This window comes from Salvelinus sp. IW2-2015, linkage group LG16 (genome assembly GCF_002910315.2).
Source record: "Salvelinus sp. IW2-2015 linkage group LG16, ASM291031v2, whole genome shotgun sequence".
Classification (NCBI taxonomy): Eukaryota; Metazoa; Chordata; class Actinopteri; order Salmoniformes; family Salmonidae; genus Salvelinus; species Salvelinus sp. IW2-2015.
Genome location: NC_036856.1, coordinates 17,270,820 through 17,288,892, shown reverse-complemented (window position 1 = coordinate 17,288,892; position 18,073 = coordinate 17,270,820). Strand labels below are relative to the sequence as shown.

Genomic DNA, 18,073 nt, shown 5'->3' with positions numbered 1-18,073 from the left:
GTAGAAAGGAGCAGCAAGCTCAGAAAGATAGTTTATCTACAGTCATCTTSGCCAAAGACTGTGCAACCAAGTACTAGCTCCGTGCCAATCATTTTGTCCATGCCAACTTAAGTTTACAAATTGAAATTGGTTCTGCAATGTTGACAATTCCAATTACAAGGTGTGGGGACAAAGTTTTTTTTTTCAATTTTAACTTATTTTAGAAATAGCTAATTATTTAAGAAAAGTGAGTGTGCCAATATCTTTGTTTGCCACTATATGTGCAATATAAATGTAAAATGTAGCTGCTTTTCACCAAGGTGTGGGAGTATTTGCAGGCTGATGAATGTGGTGATTAGCTTTGTGTGCCAGGGGCACATTCAAGCTCAGTAGGGCTGTGTTAATGTAATCTCTCTCTGATGGCCCTCTCTTTCTCTCCCCCACTCCCTCCCCACAGCTCCATGGTGATCAGGGACCTGACCCTGCGTAGTGCTGCTAGTTTCGGCTCCTTCCACCTCATCAGACTGCTCTACGATGAGTACATGTTCTACCTGGTGGAGCACCGCGTCGCCCAGGCAACCGGAGAGACGCCCATCGCTGTCATGGGAGAGGTGAGTGGGAGAGCTTTTATGTACCTGTTTCCTTGAGCGATTCTGTGGAACTCCTGCAAAATTCACTGAAATAATTATGCATATTTCATCGCACACCAGGTTCCATGGTCAACGCTTTTGATTATGAGTAATATGGCCTGTTGACAGCATGTAAATCTGTATTAGTACATTACTAATCACAGTTTTCCTCTCTTCTGAAACACAGTTCAGTGACCTTAACTCGATGATGCTCATGGACAAAGGTAGGTCTACTCCCGCTGGCTCCTAGTGTCCTCGTTTTCCCTATCAGTCTCAATGTGGTATAAACCTAGACTTTACCTAGCTCTTAACTGCTGTTTTTCCCATCTTAGACCCATCCTTCTCAGATGACATGAGTGACATAGGCAGTGACGAGGGCCGAGGGCCCAACGAGCCGGCCGTGAAAAGAGAGAGGATCGAAATCAACCACTCGCTGCAGGAAATCTGAGACCGAATGAGGTGAGGGCCATAGCCCACTACTCCAGGAGCCCTGCTGCTGCCCTGGGCCCTTCTGGTCCTGTCAGCACACAGAGTGGCTAGCCCAGCCCGCTACACAGCCAGTGTGTTCAGTGTATATAGAGAAGAGTACTAGGCTCAGCCCCTACCCTACCACACCTCCTAGTTAGTGTAGTTAAAGGGGAGGGGATCTTTATCCCAGGGGAAACAATGTATGCTCACCAAGGGGGGCTGGTTTGACCTGACAGGGGTATACAGTTCTAATTTCTCTCCGTTCACTTGTTCCCGTTTTGCAACTGTGATTCAGGATGACTTTGTGCAGTACCGATGTTGGATACGTGTAACTTCGAATGAGTGGTGTGTATCTTATCCTTTATTAGCTGTGTAATTCCAGTGCCTTAGATGATAACTCTTTAACCGCCACTACTACAGATGTCTATCTCCTCCCTCAGCTGTGCCTCTACCGCAGTATGAATGTATTGTTTCAGAACCTCAGACATTCTAAAGCACCTTTAAACCTGTAGGAGTATACTATACATGTTGCCTCTGTTGCTACTGGCAGCTCAACCCACATTGATGCAACCCACTGACGCAAAGGACTTGTCCCTCTCCCACCAGCGTGGCCACTCTTGGGTATGTCAGTAGGCCCCTAGTCTCATAGTTGATTGGAAGGCAGGGACCTCTTAACACCCTGGCCATATGATATGATTAGTTACCTCATCCTTTTCTATGCTCTGTTCTTTTGAGGCACTATAAGAGAGAGCCACTTACTGTTAATTCTACCAACTCCCCCTTTCCATGTATATATCACTTTTCATTCAAATGATAACGATTCTATGATGCCGTTTGGCAGAAACTCAATTTCAGGAGCACACAAGGCACGTCTCATTGATCCATGACTGTAGAACTTCAGGGTGTTTCTAGATGTCACGCCCCAGAGTCTAGGACAAGCCAGTTGCCTCTTATGTTGATGAGACATTTAGATATGTTTTAAAGACTGAAAGGAGAGTGGTGGAATGTGTTCAGGAAACCACCAGATTGTACATATATATGATGATCTACCTTCTGGGTTAACTGGAGGTGTCTGGCATCCATTTTGTGGAGCTGTATGTCTGGGCCAAGTCAAATTTCTTAAGGGATGTAAAATAGTATGTATTTAACAAAACGTGAAAGAACGTTGGACCTCCGAAGCCAAAACCCTTAAAAGGAAACTCTAGTTGCATCTGTTCAGTTCAACTGATGCTGTTTGAGTTCAGATAGGCTCTCCCCCTTACCGTTACTCAAATGGACTCATTCTATATTGATTGGAAGGAAATATTCAGAATCTCCCAATCCATGTTTATTCATTCATATTGCTAACAGCTTTTGAGTCTGTTGCTCTAAGATTTTATTATATAGCCGTACAATTGTACTGTAGGAGGGCTGATTTGTGCAAAACCAACAAACTGTTCAACTTTAAAATATAACTATTTCTTAATATGATGTAAAAAATCTGTGTTCATCAATGGCCTTTGGTATCACTTGGTCTTTCCCCAATCATTTATCTCTCCCCATACTGTACTGTTTGTGTTTTTAAAGGGGATGTCCTCCTTGCTTTATTTAGTGGCTGGGACTGATGTGTGTCTTCTTTTGATAATTTTCTGTGTCATCTGGTCAACACATCAATATTTAACAAACAACGTTGATATTTGGGGTGTAAATGCCCTATAAAATCGGCAGTCACTTGCCCATATTGAGAGAATTTCTATTTATGAAAAAATATAGCTGATTTAAATCAGTTGCTCTGAAGATCAGCAATATAGTGTGATTGTAATGTTTCTGCATTCGCGGTAAATATGTCTGCTCAACTGGAAATTACAACCGACATGGAGCGTTTTTCTCTAAACACTTTTGGTTGAGTTTCCCCTGTTCCCCCTCAGATTTTGTAGTAGCTATAAGAATCCTGAGCTTGAGTTATTGAAGGCTCTTTGTAACCCGTGCCTGTCACAGTACTTTGCCTTTAAGTGCGTTGGAAAGTAATTTCTATGTGTACTTTGTTTCTTGTAAATCTGTTTTGACTTGGCTGAGGATCATTTTTTTATTGAACTAGATCTGGTTCTTCTGTATTTTGAACCCTTATTTTTATGTATTTTTAAACCTGTTCTTGACTACACTTTACCTAGCCTGAGGGCAGACAAGTCTGTAACAAACTGCATAGTTCAACTGTATTTTGTACTGGTCAATGTGTAATAAATTGGTATTAAACCATCTGTTTGGCCAAGCTTTTATTTCTTAAATATGTCAAATGAAACCTCTTTTGGGAAAAACAATAGGTTTACTAGCATTTGTGTCCTGGCAAATTAACTGTTATTACTGTAACCACTCAATGATTAAGTGCTCTATAAAAATAGTATCGCGTAAGTGTGATTGAAATTTAAAGGCGATGTTCCGCATTCACAGTAAACGGTGCATATGTCGGATCAATTGGAAATTACATTTCTATCACAATCTGTAACCCTTTAGCGATAGATTGAATAGAGCCCTCAGACTAGACATGCATTTTCTCCCGAAATATTCCATGGCAATTCTGTTTGACAAGTAGTATGTTTATTCATAAACGATTTCTCTTCAATAAAACCAACTTCTTATATCCAGTTTAACTGCTGATATAAAGGCACACAATGCAAACAGAACAAGATTCAGTACAAAGAGAAAAGGATTATGTACGACGCAGGGCTGAAAGATACAAAAATAATAAAGTCTAGGTCCCATAATGAGTTTGGTCCTTAGCGGTCAGGACACCATACACAACAAGTTTGGGGGGAAAAGAGTGAGCACGATGTGTGGTCCCAAAGTCAAAACCATCCTAGTCTGTCTGTTCTCTCCCTCCTGGGCGACTAGGTTGGTATGGCCCAGAGGCCTAAAAGTGCAATGTGTACTCCAGGAACTCCCAACGGTGACCTGGTCATTCCTACTCCTCCTCACAAGGTGCAGCCTGCCATGTACTTCCCTGCCAAGGAGACAAAGGTGTGAAGTTGATAAATGTTCATGTCATACTACCTTGTGAAACTCCAGGCCCCACATACTGTATCTTATTGGCCAGGCCTAGTAACATGTTACTCTACCTGTGGCAAATCTCTTCTTTACCAGGGACATGCGGTAACGGTTGCCCACCAGCTCCACGTCCATGCCCGAAAGGGAGGCCCCCGATCCCACAAACTGGACTGCCAGGCTGGGGGGAGGGCCGCGAGGAACCTCTAGGCACTGCCAGCTAGCACACAGAGTGCCAGAGCCTGGAACAACCAACAAGTGACACATTCTTCAGTTCCCCTCCTAACAGAAGCAAGTTAATCACACTGACTTGTGGCAATCGGACAGTACAATCTGTTATCGTCAGGTAGATTGGTGGCCAGACTGGCCACTGAAATGATTGCCTTCAGAAAGTATTCATACCCATTGACTTATTCCACATTTTGTTGTGTTATATAGCCTGAATTAAATGTATTCAATATTTCTCACCCATCTACAATGTGAAAACATGTTTTTAGAAATGCAAAACAGATATATCTAAGTATTCACACTCAATTGAGCTCAGGTGCATCCAATTTCCTTTGATCATCCTTGATGTCACTATAACTTGATCAGAGTCCACCTGTGATCAATTCAATTGTTTGGACATGATTTAGAAAGAAATACACGTGCCTATATAATGTCCTAAGTTGACAGTGCATGTCAGAGCTGTCCGTAGATCGCCGATATATAATTGTGACAATTTCTAGAGTGTTGAAAGTTTCCAAGACCACTCATCATTGGGAAATGGAAAACATATGGAACTACCGGTCAAGAAGGACCTTGGTCAGGGAGGTGACCAAGAACCCAATGACCACTCAGACAGAACTAGAGTTCCTTGGCTGAGATGGGAGAACCTGCCAGAATGACAACAGTCTCTACAGCACTTCACGAGAGAGAGGCCAGAAGGAAGCCACTCCTGAGAAAAAGGCACGTGAAAGACTACGAGCATAAGGCAAAAGATTGTGGTCTGGTGAGATTTTTTTTTAAACTTTGGCCTGAATGCAAAGCACTATGTCTGGAGAAAACCAGACACAGCTCATCACCCATCTAACACCATCCCTACCCTGAAGCATGGTAGTGCTTTTCAGCAGAAGAGACTGGAAGACTGGTAAGGAAAGAGGGAACAATAAATGGAGCCAAATACAGGCAAATCCTTGAGAACTTGCTTCAGAGTGCAAACGACCTTAGACTGGGGGCGAAGTACGTTCCAACAGGACAATGACCGCACGCATACAGCCAAAGCAACGCTGGAATGGCTCAGAACAAGAATGTGAGTGGCCCAGCCAAAGCCCAGACTTGAATCCATTGAAGATATGTGGAAAGATGTGAAGGTTGCTGTTCTCCGCCATTCCCCATCTAACTTAACAGAGCTTGAGAAAATCTACAAGGAAGAATGTGAGAAAATCACCAAATCCAGATGTGCAAAGCTGATACAGACATACCCAAGATGACAAAGCTGTAATCGCCGCCAAAAGTGCTTCTACAAAAGTATTGACTCGGGTGTGAATACTTATCCTGTGTTTAGATGGTACGAGGTAGACGGCAAACCGGATGTCATTGTTTTCAATGAGAGCACGACAGTAAATGCCGTCAGGCGCCACGGTAGACAGGACTTGCCACCATAGTTAAAATATTTCAACTTTTGCAGTCTGCCTTTGCGTTGTTTTCTACCGGATGTTGATTTGCACCGGCTGTTGTTTCTATACCGAAATCACCATAGCAGCGCATACCGTCGTGCTGGCTTGCTTTTGCCGTCGGTCTTTCTTGCTTTCTTGTCCCGCTATGCTGACTGGTATGTTTTTTGCATTATGTCAATTTGATATTTCTGTATTTAATTGAAATAAATGTGCTAAAATGTCAAGTTTTTTATTATGAGGTATAATGTGTAGATGGGTGAGGAAAAAATGTATGTAACACAACAAAGTGGAATGAATACTTTCTGAAGGCTCTGTTCCAAGGAGGGAGAAAGCTATTTGGATCGGATGACCAGTAAAGCAGTTATTGTAACCTTTACGAGATTCTGATCACTGCCTATAAACTAATGTTCAGCCTTTAATATTCCCCAAACTTCCCTCTATTTGTAAGGCCTATAAATAGCAGTGTTACCAATCTCCCACTCACAGGCTCAGCTTTCATCTGCTAATCTTGATATTTAAGACTGATACCTTCAGAGGCTGCATATTACAATAGAGAAACGGGTGGCACTCAATGCAATTATGTTGTCAAAGACTAGACTTGTAAAAATGTGCATTTATATTTCTATAGCTAGAATATGACTGATATGTGGCCATTAAATGAGATGGGTGTGGGTGTACTGTTGACAAGACAGTAACCTTTGCTTTGGTTGGTGGGGGAGAGGTTGGGTAGCTTCCACAGTAGCCGTCGTTCCTTAGTATTCCTGTGAAGGCAGACAAAGGGTCAGTGAGGCCCACCCAGTCCACTATCCTTCCTCTCTCTCCCAGTCTAAAGTATCCAGACCTTCTCCTGTTCTCCCCATTTATCCACCCTTCATCTCTGCCTCCCTTCCATATCTCCTCCCACTCCCCACCCATTCATACGTCCCTCTATCCCTCTTTCCATTCCCACCTCCCCCTGCTCACCAGCATGCGGGGGGATGGCACTGCAGGTCTGTGGCGGTGTGGTCGAGGGGTAGCAGCACCTGCACAGCAGTGAGCTGGGTGGAGGGGGCAGTGGCCGGGCAGCAGTGATAGTCCAGGGACACACGGGTCACTGTGCCACTCCGCTGGCACTCTGCTGACAACAGAAGGGGAGCACGACCAGGGTCCTGGGACGACACCTGAGAAGGGAGGGAAGGAATGCGAAAAGAAGAACAGAGTTGGGAGAGGCTGTTGATGTTAGGACAATGCTGTCATTTGGAAGACAGGGGAAAACGTGTATCTTGAAGAATACTTGAAAGGTCAGATGACAGAGGGTAAGAGTTCCACTGTACTTCATCAGTCACCTGGTACTTGAGTAGGGCCACGTTATAGTAGGAGGCCAGAGGGTTGAGCTCAGCCTCTCTCTGCAGGTAAAGGTTCAGTGCCTGCATGTTGAACCAGAAGTCCCTGGTGTCTGGGTCACTCTGAGAGGGGTCACTGTGGAGAATAACACACTCAGGAGAATGAGACATATCCTACCATTTCCGCAATATGTCTATATATCATAACCCCACAACCAATCCCATAGCACATATTCATCTACCTGTAGAGCAACTTCTGATTGGGCAGAAAGTGGTCAACCCGGGAGATGTTGACCAATCGAAAGCTGAGGACTGGGGTGTTTGGGTTAGCAGTGAAGATACAAGTTATTCCAGCAGGAAAAGACATGGTGAGATCTCCTGTGATCTTCACCAGACAGCTGGAGAAGAGAAGAGAGATGCGCACACGCTTCGCTTTCAGCAGGTCTGTGTATAAAAGGTAATAACATTGGATCTGGTGTACAGAGGGCTTAGGTATACTGACCGGTTATGCTGTCCACCTTTGAAGTAAGCGTTGATGTATTCTGTGATGGCTGCAGCCACAGGCCAGGACTCCTGGGTGCTCAGGGAGATTGGGCTCGGCCCGCGAGACAGATGCACTGTGGGGAAAATAGCCATGTCTAAGACAAGTTCAAGGCACAATGTCCTTATTCATAAGTGCTTTATGCTATTGGGTATCTTTGAAATATTGGTATGAAAATTGTTGTTTAGACTAACTGTGTAGGCGTGTGTGGTCTTTGTGCAGGTGTGAGAGGGGTGAGGGCTGCCCACCTCTAGCAGGGCTGGTGGCATGGGTCTGGGCCCCCCACTCACTAGGGCTGGAGGAGGAGGATGAGGTGAAGTCCAGGCTGGGGTCCGGCAGAGGAGATGAGCACACTGACCTGGACTGAGACGACAGGGATACATAAAGGTTACAGTGTGGAGGAACCAGAGAGGATGTGTGGAGAATGTCATCGTTCAGAACATACCCTCTTCACAGAACATTTTCTCTGCTCGGCTCAATCAGAAACATATTTTAGTTGTAACCTTTTTTTCTACAGTCATCATTCATGTTTGGAAGAATGAACAGGACCACTGTTCTAGCCTTGCTTGTCAGACTTATAGCTGCAAAAGCCACAGGTCTGAGTGAGACCAGACCTGAGCTGCTATAGTCAGGGTGATCTCCCTGAGGACACTCACTCTCTCACAGCCACTCAGTCTGCCTGAGGACCTCTTGGCTCTGGCTGGTCTGGGGGGGGCTGCCACCAGCAGCTCTGCACTGTGCTGCCTGAAGCTATGCCTTGAACCTGGAGAGGAAGGAGAGAGGGAAATTACCAATATTACAACCTGTAAAACAAGAGGAAGTTGACTAAAAGACTGTGTGGCGTTTTGAATAGTGTGAAATATATTTGGGGAAATAAAAAAAAATACAATCCCAAAATATAGCTAGTGCATAGACATTTGAGCCCAGTAGTGTAGTGTGTAACATTTGTACCTTTGTTTGAGTCCATGTTGCAGGATTGCTGTGGTGCGTTCAGATCCAGACAGTTCTGGTCTTTGTCAGTAGAGAAGCACAGGTCCTCCTGTGGCCCAGAATGCAGTGTGAGAGGCAGGCCGCTCCTGCGTGGCCCGCTTTCACTGCATGACTCGTGCTGCTTCCTCCCTCCCTCATTGACCACTCCACCCAGGGCCAGAGACCCAGCCGAGGTCCCCTCACTGAAGGGGTTGTGGACAGAGTTCCAGTGGACCAGCTCCTTTTTCGTCTGGGATAAGGGGAGGGATTTGGCGTTGTGGGTCAACCTACTACTGCTGACACTGTGGGTCAGGACCCCTGTCGCGGCAGCCAGGGCTGACTGGTGGGTGGGGCTGCCAATCATAGTGATGGCGAATGGGTCGTCAGGTGATTCTGGGGGCAGGACGCTACGGTCCCGTTTCCGGTCCATGTCCTTGCAAAAGGAGGTGGTGGGGAGGGTTTTACTGTCACTGGAAAAGGGGTCGCTCCGTACCTCTATCCCCCTCCCGTCTCTGGAGGGGCGCGGAGGTGGGGGGGCCCAGGCGTCAGGGGGGGGCAGGGTCTCCTGGGTGACGACGGTCCTCTCAAAGGCAGCCAGGAAGGGGTCTTCAGGAGGGATGTGTTTACAGCTCCACAGAGCCGGGTCCAGCTCTGGAGGGACCAGGGACTGGGAGAAGACCGGGAAGCGGAGGGCTGAGAGGTCCATGTCTGGAGGGGGGCGGGGGGACCGATGAGCAGCTGCCCAGACACTGGCTGGGTCGTCCTGGGGGGAGTGGGGGCTGTGTCCTGGGGAGGGGTCTCTAAAGGCAGTAAGGAAGGGGTCTGCTGGCCTGCTCAGTCCTGCTGGTTCTTTACTCTGACCTGCCGATGGCCACGCTGCCCAACCAGCTGTCTCAGGGGAGGGGCCCAGGGGCTGTTGGGAAGGTGAGTCCAGCCCAGAGTCCTCTACGTTTTCAGGAGAGGAGGAGTCAGTGGAGAAGGCAGCATCTGGAGAGAACAAGGGCAGACGATCATTCTACCTAAAACAGTATGTATCATACATGCATACATAGGGACAGGTGTTTTACTGACTATGTGATGGGGAAAAACTTCTGTCCCTAATTTTCATCAATAATATATATTATTAGTATATATCATATTAACCATATTTACATTCAGATGCACCAAAGACACTCTCTGCTCTCGGTAGCTGTTCTCTACCAGCAAAGCTTTTGGACTTAAAGGCCGACTCCAGAGGAGGTCCAAAGAGGTTGTCTGAGCCTGACGCAGTAGAACTCAACCTAGAGGGTGGGTGAGAGAGAAGGAATGAGAGAGGGAGATTATGCATTACCAGGAGCCAATAAAAGCATAGCCAGAGATAATGTCAGGATTTGACAGAGTGATGCAGCACTATCATCAGATCTCGGACTGGCTTCCTCTCCCACAGCATCTCTCTCCATCTCCCTGCTGCTCACAGCTACAGCCATGCACGTCAGAGAGAGGAGAGACGAGACTGACATTCACTCACCTGCTGTGATCCGGACTGGAGATGGAATTGCGTAGGCCGTCCTGCTCTCCCTCTGCAAAGTTCACACACACACACACACACGTGAAGTTTAATTCGTGACTGCTCCCCAATCAATCACATCTCCCCCTGATTGGGACTAACTAGAGTGCTTATGGAGGGCAGAGCCATAAGGGAATGCCCATTATCTTCCATAATGATACATACCAGCCATTAGACCAGTTCTCTAAGCAGCATCAGCCCAGCGCTTTATGCTACTGTTTTAATCAAGGCACTCATCGTTAATCATGTCTGCTCATTCCCCCTGCTTTATTCCATCTCCTCCACAAATAGCCTCCTACTGTAGCATCACAGGCTGCTATTCCCCCACTAATAAACCATGTTCCAGACAGACCGAAGTGGGACAAATAGACAGCGTCTTTCAGCCAAGGTCAGCCACCTCTAGGATTTATTACTGGACGGATAGGCACTGCTAAGCCTAGCCAGAAGCAATACAGTAAATCACATTCACAACATCACTTTAGACTGGTAGTAACAGTAAAGATTGGGTAATAGTATCCTTGTGCATGAATACCATATGAAATGGATGTTTATGACCTTTCAACACTGATAGAATACATTGTGGTGAAATTATAAAGTACTGATGCTGCAAAACCAGTGGTGTGGAGAGAGTGCTAACTCCACTTACCCCTGTGGGGGGCGCCCTCTCCCTCCCCCTCTGAACGGCCTGTAGTACTGCTGTTTCCTGTGGAGAGGACAAGGATTCAGAGAACACACTAGCACGCCCACATATACACATAAATGTGTGCATGCGTACAACACAGACAGAGACAGACAGAAATCAAACTATTTTTAACCAGAAGTTAAATGGAACTTACTGGAGCGATGACGTTTCACTGACACCTGGAACAGAGGGAGAGCAGAGTTGTTAATTACACTGTCTGGAAGCATCTAAACAATTAAGCATGCTTCTATCCTGCTGTTGTTACAACAACATGGAGGGATAATTACCAGGAAAAACCAACATGGCATAATACACAGATAAGCATTTCTGAGCTTATCTTTTTCATCAGACTTCTGATACCACCACATGAAAATAAGTGACAAATTTCACCCCATCCATGCCTCCCCTTTGGTCCTGTACTCCCTCCTTCCCCCTTCTCTTTTCCCATCGTACCCCTCTGTTGGGGGGCAGTGTGAGTGCCCCCACGGTGGCCTTCAGCTCCATCTCTGTAGCAGCAGAGTTGCTGCTGCCCACCGGACGGATCTGGATGTGGAACTTCTTGGGCTCCTCGTCGTCAAAGTCAGAGTCGCTGGAGTAGAAGTCGTTCTCCTTGTCCWCCGTCGAGCAGCGTACGGACAGAGAGCTGGGTTAAGGAGCAGTGACCTGAGATAGAGGCTTGAATGGAGGGAAGATGGCCTAATGCAGCTTGCCTAGGACAACTTCGGGAGTGTCAGGGTTTCCATTGTCCTGTATTATACAGATACCTCATCTATGAGTTTAGAAAGCAGTGGAAAATCTTCATGTAGGCGTGCTTGAGCTTTATTGCAAAAATGTTTCACTCATGCATTTTGTTGACGATAATCCTATATGGCTTTATTAATACCCTCTGGGGCCAGAGAATGAATCCATGTAGACTAGAGACTATAGGACTGCTGTGACAAACACAGAGCCAGAGTGCGCCAGAGGTGACAGCGTATAAAACAGCCAACCACAACATCCTGCACCTCCATCTGACCTTATCTCCATCTCCTTCCTGTTATTACATGCTCATCTGCACGCACGTGTGTTAGTGTCGGTTTGCTTGCAGGCATGTGCTCTCAGTGAGTGCCTGAGAGAAACAGATCTAGTGTCAGTATATTTGGCCGTTACATAAAATACCTAATGAGTGTAACAACTGTRCTGTGCTGAGGAGAGTGACAGAATGACAACAGAGGGAGGTAGCCTGCTATCATGGCCCCCATTGCCCCAGCCTCATAATGGACTGGAGTTGGACTAAGGACAGAGAGGGCATTTAAGTCCATTTAAATGTCCCTTAGGGAAAGGGAAACGGGGATACCTAGTCAGTTGTACAACTGAATGCATTAAAATGAATGTGTGGGGGGGGCGGCTGCCTTAATCGACATCCACGTCATCAGCGCCCAGGAACAGTGGGTTAACTGCCTTGCTCAGGGACAGAACAACACATGTTTATGTTGTCAGCTCGGGGAGTCGATCCAGCAACCTTTCGGTTACTGGCCCAACGCTCCTACCCGCCAGGTGCCTGGGAGAACTAGCTAATGTTCTATTCATCTAATACACATATGTCAGAGTCAAGGCCCGCGGGCCACATCCGGCCCGCGAGAAGGTTTTTTACGGCCCCTGGGATGATCTTGATTTATTAYTAGAACCGGCCCGCAGACCGCAGCAAGCCGGCAGCCCGCAGATCTTTTACACGCACCAATACTACATTTCCCACAATGCAACGGTGACGCACCGAGCAGTAGGCTGCTTCATTTCAATATTTATTGGCACAGCAGTCGTCAGCATCACAGTAAAATTAACTTTCAGATACCCATCAAAAATGGCAAAACGGAAGGTGGACACTGAGAACCGGGGGTTTCAAACAAGTGGTGTACGTCGCGAGTAAATGTTCACGGAGAGCGACTGGAAAACCTGTGTGTCTTCTGTGTGGAGAAAGTGTGGCGGTACTGAAAGAGTATAATCTGAGACGACATTATGAAACGAAACACGCGGAACAAAAACAAGAATATGGACATGGAACAAAGGCTACAAAAGGCAGAGGAATTAAAACGAGGCCTCAAATCTCGACAGGCTCTGTTCAAAAAAGCCAAATCACAAGGCCAGGCTGCTGTCAAGGCCAGTTTTATTTTGGCAGAAGAGATCGCTAAATCAGCCCGGCCATTTACGGAGGGGATTTCATCAAAAACTGCATGATTAAAGTTTGTGACGAAGTTTGCCCAGAAAAAAGGCAACTCTTTTTAAATGTGAGTCTGAGCAGAAACACATTGCCGAGAGAGTAGACCAGTTGTCCATCAATCTAAAAGAGCAGCTTGTGAAAAAGGGAAAAGATTTCATTGCATATTCCTTGGCTGTGGATGAGAGCACCGACATTTCTGACATTCGCCGCAGTTGTCAATTTTCATCCGCGGAGTGGACTCCAGCCTAAGCGTGACAGAGGAGTTTTTGGCTTTACGTCCTATGCATGGCACAACTACGGGGCATGATTTGTATGAAGAGGTGTCAAGATGTGTAAATGAGATGGAGCTGCCTTGGGAAAAACTCGTGGTTTGACAACCGACGGAGCACCTGCGATGTGTGGACACAGGAGCGGACTGGTGGCGAAGATACGGGAAAAGATGCAAGAGGAAAACGCGACAGGTGAGCTGACAGCTTATCATTGTATCATACACCAGGAAGCGTTGTGCGGTAAAGCCTTGAAAATGGAGCATGTAATGAGCATCATCACGCGCACAGTTATACTTTATCAGAGCCAAAGGTTTGAATCACCGCCAGTTCAAGGCATTTCTGACGGAGTTAGAAACGGAGCATGGTGATTTGCCTTATCACACAGAGGTGCGATGGCTAAGCCAGGGAAAGGTGCTTCAAAGATGTTTCGAGCTTCGTGAGGAGATTTGTCTGTTCTTGGACAGCAAAGGGAAAGACACAACACAACTCCGAGACGAAATGTTTCTGTGTGAAATGGCTTTTCTGTGTGACATTACGAGTCATCTGAATGCAATGAACTTGCAGCTGCAGGTCGGGATCATGTCATCTCTGATATGTACAGTACAGTGAAGGCATTTAAAACCAAACTGACTCTGTGGGAGACGCAGATGCGGAAAGAAAATTTGAGCCACTTTCCCAGCTGCCAGACCATGAAGAGAAGCTCTCTACCAGTGCGTCCCCGAGCGCACAGTTGCTGATAAAATAGGTATGCTTGCCGCTGACTTTCGACGCCGATTTGCTGACTTTGAAGCACAAAAAAGCAGGTTGGAACTGCTCGGTAACCCATTTGCTGTTGCACGTGGAAAGCTCACCACCAAACCTCCAAATGGAGTTGATTGACCTCCAATGCAATGATGCACTGAGGGCAAAATATGCGGCAGTGGGTGCTGCGGAGTTCGCCCGTTTCCTCCCCGACACAATGCCCCAGCTGCGCATCCAGGCTGCTCAAACGTTGTCTATGTTTGGCAGCACATACCTTGTGAACAACTTGTTTCTTTGATGAACCTGAACAAAACATCACACAGAAGTCGACTTACTGCTGAACACCTCCACTCAATTCTGAGGATTTCCTCAGCTCAGAGCCTTAACCCGAACATTGATGAACTTGTGAAAAGATGGGACACCACCAAGTATCACCCTCAACCTCAAAACAAGTGAACATTACTGTGCAATCACATATTTAGAGTTTTTACTCAGTTCAAGTTTAAAAGTTAAAAGTTTAATATTTGTTTTCACTGCATGTTACTTCTCCTTAAACAAAGTGTTTTTTTGATTATATTTTTGCACTTTATTTTATTGTATTTCAATCCAATATATATTTAAAAATATTTCAGTTGAGTGGATGATGAAGTATGGCTATCTGCTTTTTTTCTTTATTTATTTGCCGCACTTTTGATAAAATAGAATATGGCTCTGATGGTGGGCCTTGTCGGTTTTCTTCTTTCATTTAATGTTCATGTTATGGGGATTTTTATATAAAGGAAATTTGTCTTTTGTGTCTGTTGAAAATTAAAGATTACTGACAGAGCCATAAGAAAATATTGCTTTATTTATCTGATCATATTGGAATATATTTGTTAGGTTTTCAGTAGGTTCAATTAGGTTCACTAGACTATATGCGTCATTTAAAATTTTTTCAATGAACATTCGAACAGTCCGGCCCTCGGCTTGTAGCTAAATTTTTTATTTGGCCCTCCGTCCATTTGACTTTGACACCCCTGATCTAATAGGAGACGTCTAGAGTGCTTTATGAAGATATAATACTCTCTTACAGTGGCAGGAAGCCTTGTTTTCAATATGAAGATAAAGAGGTCTGTCAAAGGCAAATATTACAACAATATAGCAGAGAGATAGCCTCTCATCTGATAGTCAGTGTCACTGCCTGGAAAGGATATCATTCTGATTGACGTCGGCTCGGATGACAAACCCCTCCTCATCCACCTCCAGGGGAGAGTTCTGTGTGCAGAATAGAGAATACCCAGCAATGTCAGACACAAACATAAATACTTTATCCTAGTGTTTGATATGCTTAATAACAAACCTCAATCCAGACTGAGTGATGTTATCATCAGAAGTGTTATATCACTTCAGGGGCAGTGTGTGAAGACTACGACCTGGGTAAGAGGTGGTGCGACCCCCCCTCCATGTGACACTTGTCTGTTAAAACAGTCCTGGCAGCCCACTGATCTCGACCCAACCTCAAAAGCCCCTTCTCAGAAGGATAAAAATAGGCAAAGTAACCCAACACTGCCAGACACGTCATTGTCACACATATGATTACTCCCCCTTGCTCATACACACGCACAAATGCACACGGTGACACACACACACATCCATCTGTCTGTCAGTAAGTTGGCAGGGGGCAACGTGATGTGCTGTTTAAACCACCACAGATGTAGAACTGATAATGGAAGAACTGACATTGACTTGATGGTTTTCGTGCCACTGTGTACAAGTGTGAATTAGCATACACTCACTGGTGTCTCCGTCACAGCCGAATCCCTGCAAAAAGCAACACGTAGGTGAATGTAAGTGACAAGATAATATCCCAGATGAAGCTGACAAAAGAAAGTGAGGGGAATTGGGATTTATCATCCGTGTGTGCTCACGTTGAGTCTGGCTCTTTGTCCCTCTTGCCCAGTCCAGGAATCCTGAAGGCTTTTCCTCGACTCTTCTTACTCCCCTCAGGTACTGAAGCTGTCAGGTACTCCTCAAACCCCACCAGGGCTGCCACACATAGGGATATACCACAGTGAGGACAAATGGGACACACACGCACACACGCTGGGATCAAACCATCCGTTTATGGTGTTTGTGTGGTGTACCTGGTCTGTCCTTCCCTGTGCCCTTCTGCTCTGCAAACCTCTGGATGAGGTTATCTATACCGCTGTTCTCCACGTTCTGTTTGAACTCCTCATGGACCTGAACAGAGGAGAGAGGGGCTCCTTACAGTCTGACAAGAGCAGCTCAAGAGAGAAGAAGCATGCCTGAGAGAGAGGGCTTTGGAGTGTGTGTGTTGTGGATGTGAAGTTTGACTATAGCAGGACAACCCCTCAGAGAGGGCAGTTAAATCCCTCCAGCCAGACTGTGGCCTCCTGGGTCAGTGTCTGGGTGACCTACCTGTCCCACCTGGACGTGGGTGTCCTCTATGGAGTGAGAGTATCCCTTGATAAGCTGTTTCATCTGCCTCAGGTGGGTCTCCTCAATGTCCTGGAACTTCTGTACACAGGATGGGAACACAACAGTGTTTAGACACCAAGATGGGTCCTAATTACAGAAAACTACCCCAAAGCACACCGAAACGCTACTCAAAATACCCACAAACCACCGCAAAATGCCGTTAAGTAGTAAGAACTGAAACCCAAAGAACCCAAGACACAAAAACCAAAGGCACTTATCAGCCATGGCAACTTTAAAAGAACAGAACCAGGCGCAATCCATAATAGTTCCCATCCCAGATAATAACCAGGTGCTAATCACAACACAGCATGTGGGCTAGAGTAATGGCTTGAAAGAACAGGTCATTTCTCCCTGTCATGTTCTGGGCTGTAGTCTTCATGAAGCCACACTGAGCTCTCTCTACCCCACTCATAATTAGGGCCAGATCTCCCATTGTAGCTATTAACAGGTAATTGGTCACCAGGATTCCAGTCATCATTTCATACCCAAATATAGCAACGCTCAGGCTTTTTAAGGGTTTCCTTGGAAACTGCAGGTAGCCATGGAGATGTGTTCATTGTGAATAAAAGGGGTTTATGTTAACTTAAGGGAACCCCAGGATTGGGCCACAGTGATATAACATGTCTGGTTCCTCCAGGGAGTCTGTCTAACCCGCCCCAGGACCAGTGAACTGACTGACCTGAGCTGATTCGCTCATCTTCTGCTCGAAGTCTCCTCCCACGCGGTTGTACTTCTCTATGCACACAGCAAACAACTCTGCAGCTTTCTTAGACTTCAGCTCCGCCTAGTGAGAGGAGAGAGGATGATTATAGACTTCAGCTCCGCCTAGTGAGAGGAGAGAGAGGATGATTATAGACTTCAGCTCCGCCTAGTAGAGAGGAGAGAGAGACGATTATAGACTTCAGCTCCGCCTAGTGAGAGGAGAGAGGACGATTAAAGACTTCAGCTCCGCTAGTAGAGGAGAAGAGGGTGATATATAGACTTCAGCTCCGCCTAGTGAGAGGAGAGAGGATGATTATAGACTTCAGCTGCCGACCTAGTGAGAGAGAGAGGATGATTATAGACTTCAGCTCCGCTAGTGAGAGGAGAAGGGACTGATTTATAGACTTCAGCTCCGGCCTAGTGGAGAGAGAGAGAGACGATTATAACTATTCTCAGGCATGTCCGAGGAAGGGCCTAGTGAAGGAGAAGAGGATGATTATAGACTTCAGCTCCGCCTAGTGAGAGGAAGAGGATGATTATAGACTTCAGCTCCCTAGTGAGAGGAGAGGAAGATTATAGACTTCAGCTCCGCCTAGTGAGAGAGAAGAGGACGATTATAGACTTCAGCTCCGCCTAGTGAGAGGAGAGAGGATGATATTATAGACTTCAGCTCCGCCTAGTGAGAGGAGAGAGGACGATTATAGACTTTCAGCTCCGCTAGTGAGAGGAGAGAGGATGATTATAGACTTCAGCTCCGCCTAGTGAGAGGAGAGAGGAGTGGCGATTATAGACTTCAGCTCCGACCTAGTGAGAGAGAGAGGGATGTTAGACTTCAGCTCCGCCTAGTGAGAGGAGAGGATGATTATAGACTTCA

General features: G+C 46.1%; 2 protein-coding genes across 7 annotated transcripts in view; one reads left to right on the top strand and one right to left on the bottom strand.

The window, feature by feature from the left end:
- rfx2 (regulatory factor X, 2 (influences HLA class II expression)) overlaps positions 1-3,313 on the top strand; it is an 81,423-nt gene extending 78,110 nt beyond the window's left edge. For all 5 annotated transcript variants that reach the window (XM_024004535.1, XM_024004533.1, XM_024004534.1 and 2 more), the window contains 3 exons: positions 437-590; positions 796-832; positions 941-3,313. In XM_024004535.1, the coding sequence (XP_023860303.1) occupies positions 437-590; positions 796-832; positions 941-1,056 (307 nt within the window). In that variant the 3' untranslated portion in view covers positions 1,057-3,313. The remainder of the gene's footprint in view (positions 1-436; positions 591-795; positions 833-940) is intronic.
- A 92-nt stretch (positions 3,314-3,405) lies between these two features.
- The window catches only part of LOC111975867 (F-BAR domain only protein 1), a 44,517-nt gene continuing 29,849 nt past the window's right edge, over positions 3,406-18,073 (bottom strand). Inside the window, exons 7-27 of one of the 2 annotated variants that reach the window (XM_024004527.2) lie at positions 17,177-17,281; positions 16,438-16,536; positions 16,143-16,239; positions 15,927-16,044; positions 15,789-15,819; positions 15,213-15,273; positions 11,266-11,441; positions 10,967-10,991; positions 10,777-10,833; positions 10,092-10,143; positions 9,737-9,864; positions 8,567-9,571; positions 8,272-8,378; positions 7,864-7,978; positions 7,577-7,691; positions 7,317-7,472; positions 7,078-7,210; positions 6,716-6,912; positions 6,449-6,513; positions 4,169-4,336; positions 3,406-4,053 (exon numbers count right to left, since the gene is read on the bottom strand). In XM_024004527.2, coding sequence (XP_023860295.1) covers positions 4,025-4,053; positions 4,169-4,336; positions 6,449-6,513; positions 6,716-6,912; positions 7,078-7,210; positions 7,317-7,472; positions 7,577-7,691; positions 7,864-7,978; positions 8,272-8,378; positions 8,567-9,571; positions 9,737-9,864; positions 10,092-10,143; positions 10,777-10,833; positions 10,967-10,991; positions 11,266-11,441; positions 15,213-15,273; positions 15,789-15,819; positions 15,927-16,044; positions 16,143-16,239; positions 16,438-16,536; positions 17,177-17,281 — 3,039 coding nt within the window. In that variant the 3' untranslated portion in view covers positions 3,406-4,024. The remainder of the gene's footprint in view (positions 4,054-4,168; positions 4,337-6,448; positions 6,514-6,715; positions 6,913-7,077; positions 7,211-7,316; positions 7,473-7,576; positions 7,692-7,863; positions 7,979-8,271; positions 8,379-8,566; positions 9,572-9,736; positions 9,865-10,091; positions 10,144-10,776; positions 10,834-10,966; positions 10,992-11,265; positions 11,442-15,212; positions 15,274-15,788; positions 15,820-15,926; positions 16,045-16,142; positions 16,240-16,437; positions 16,537-17,176; positions 17,282-18,073) is intronic. The other variant, XM_024004528.2, reaches the window with a different exon arrangement.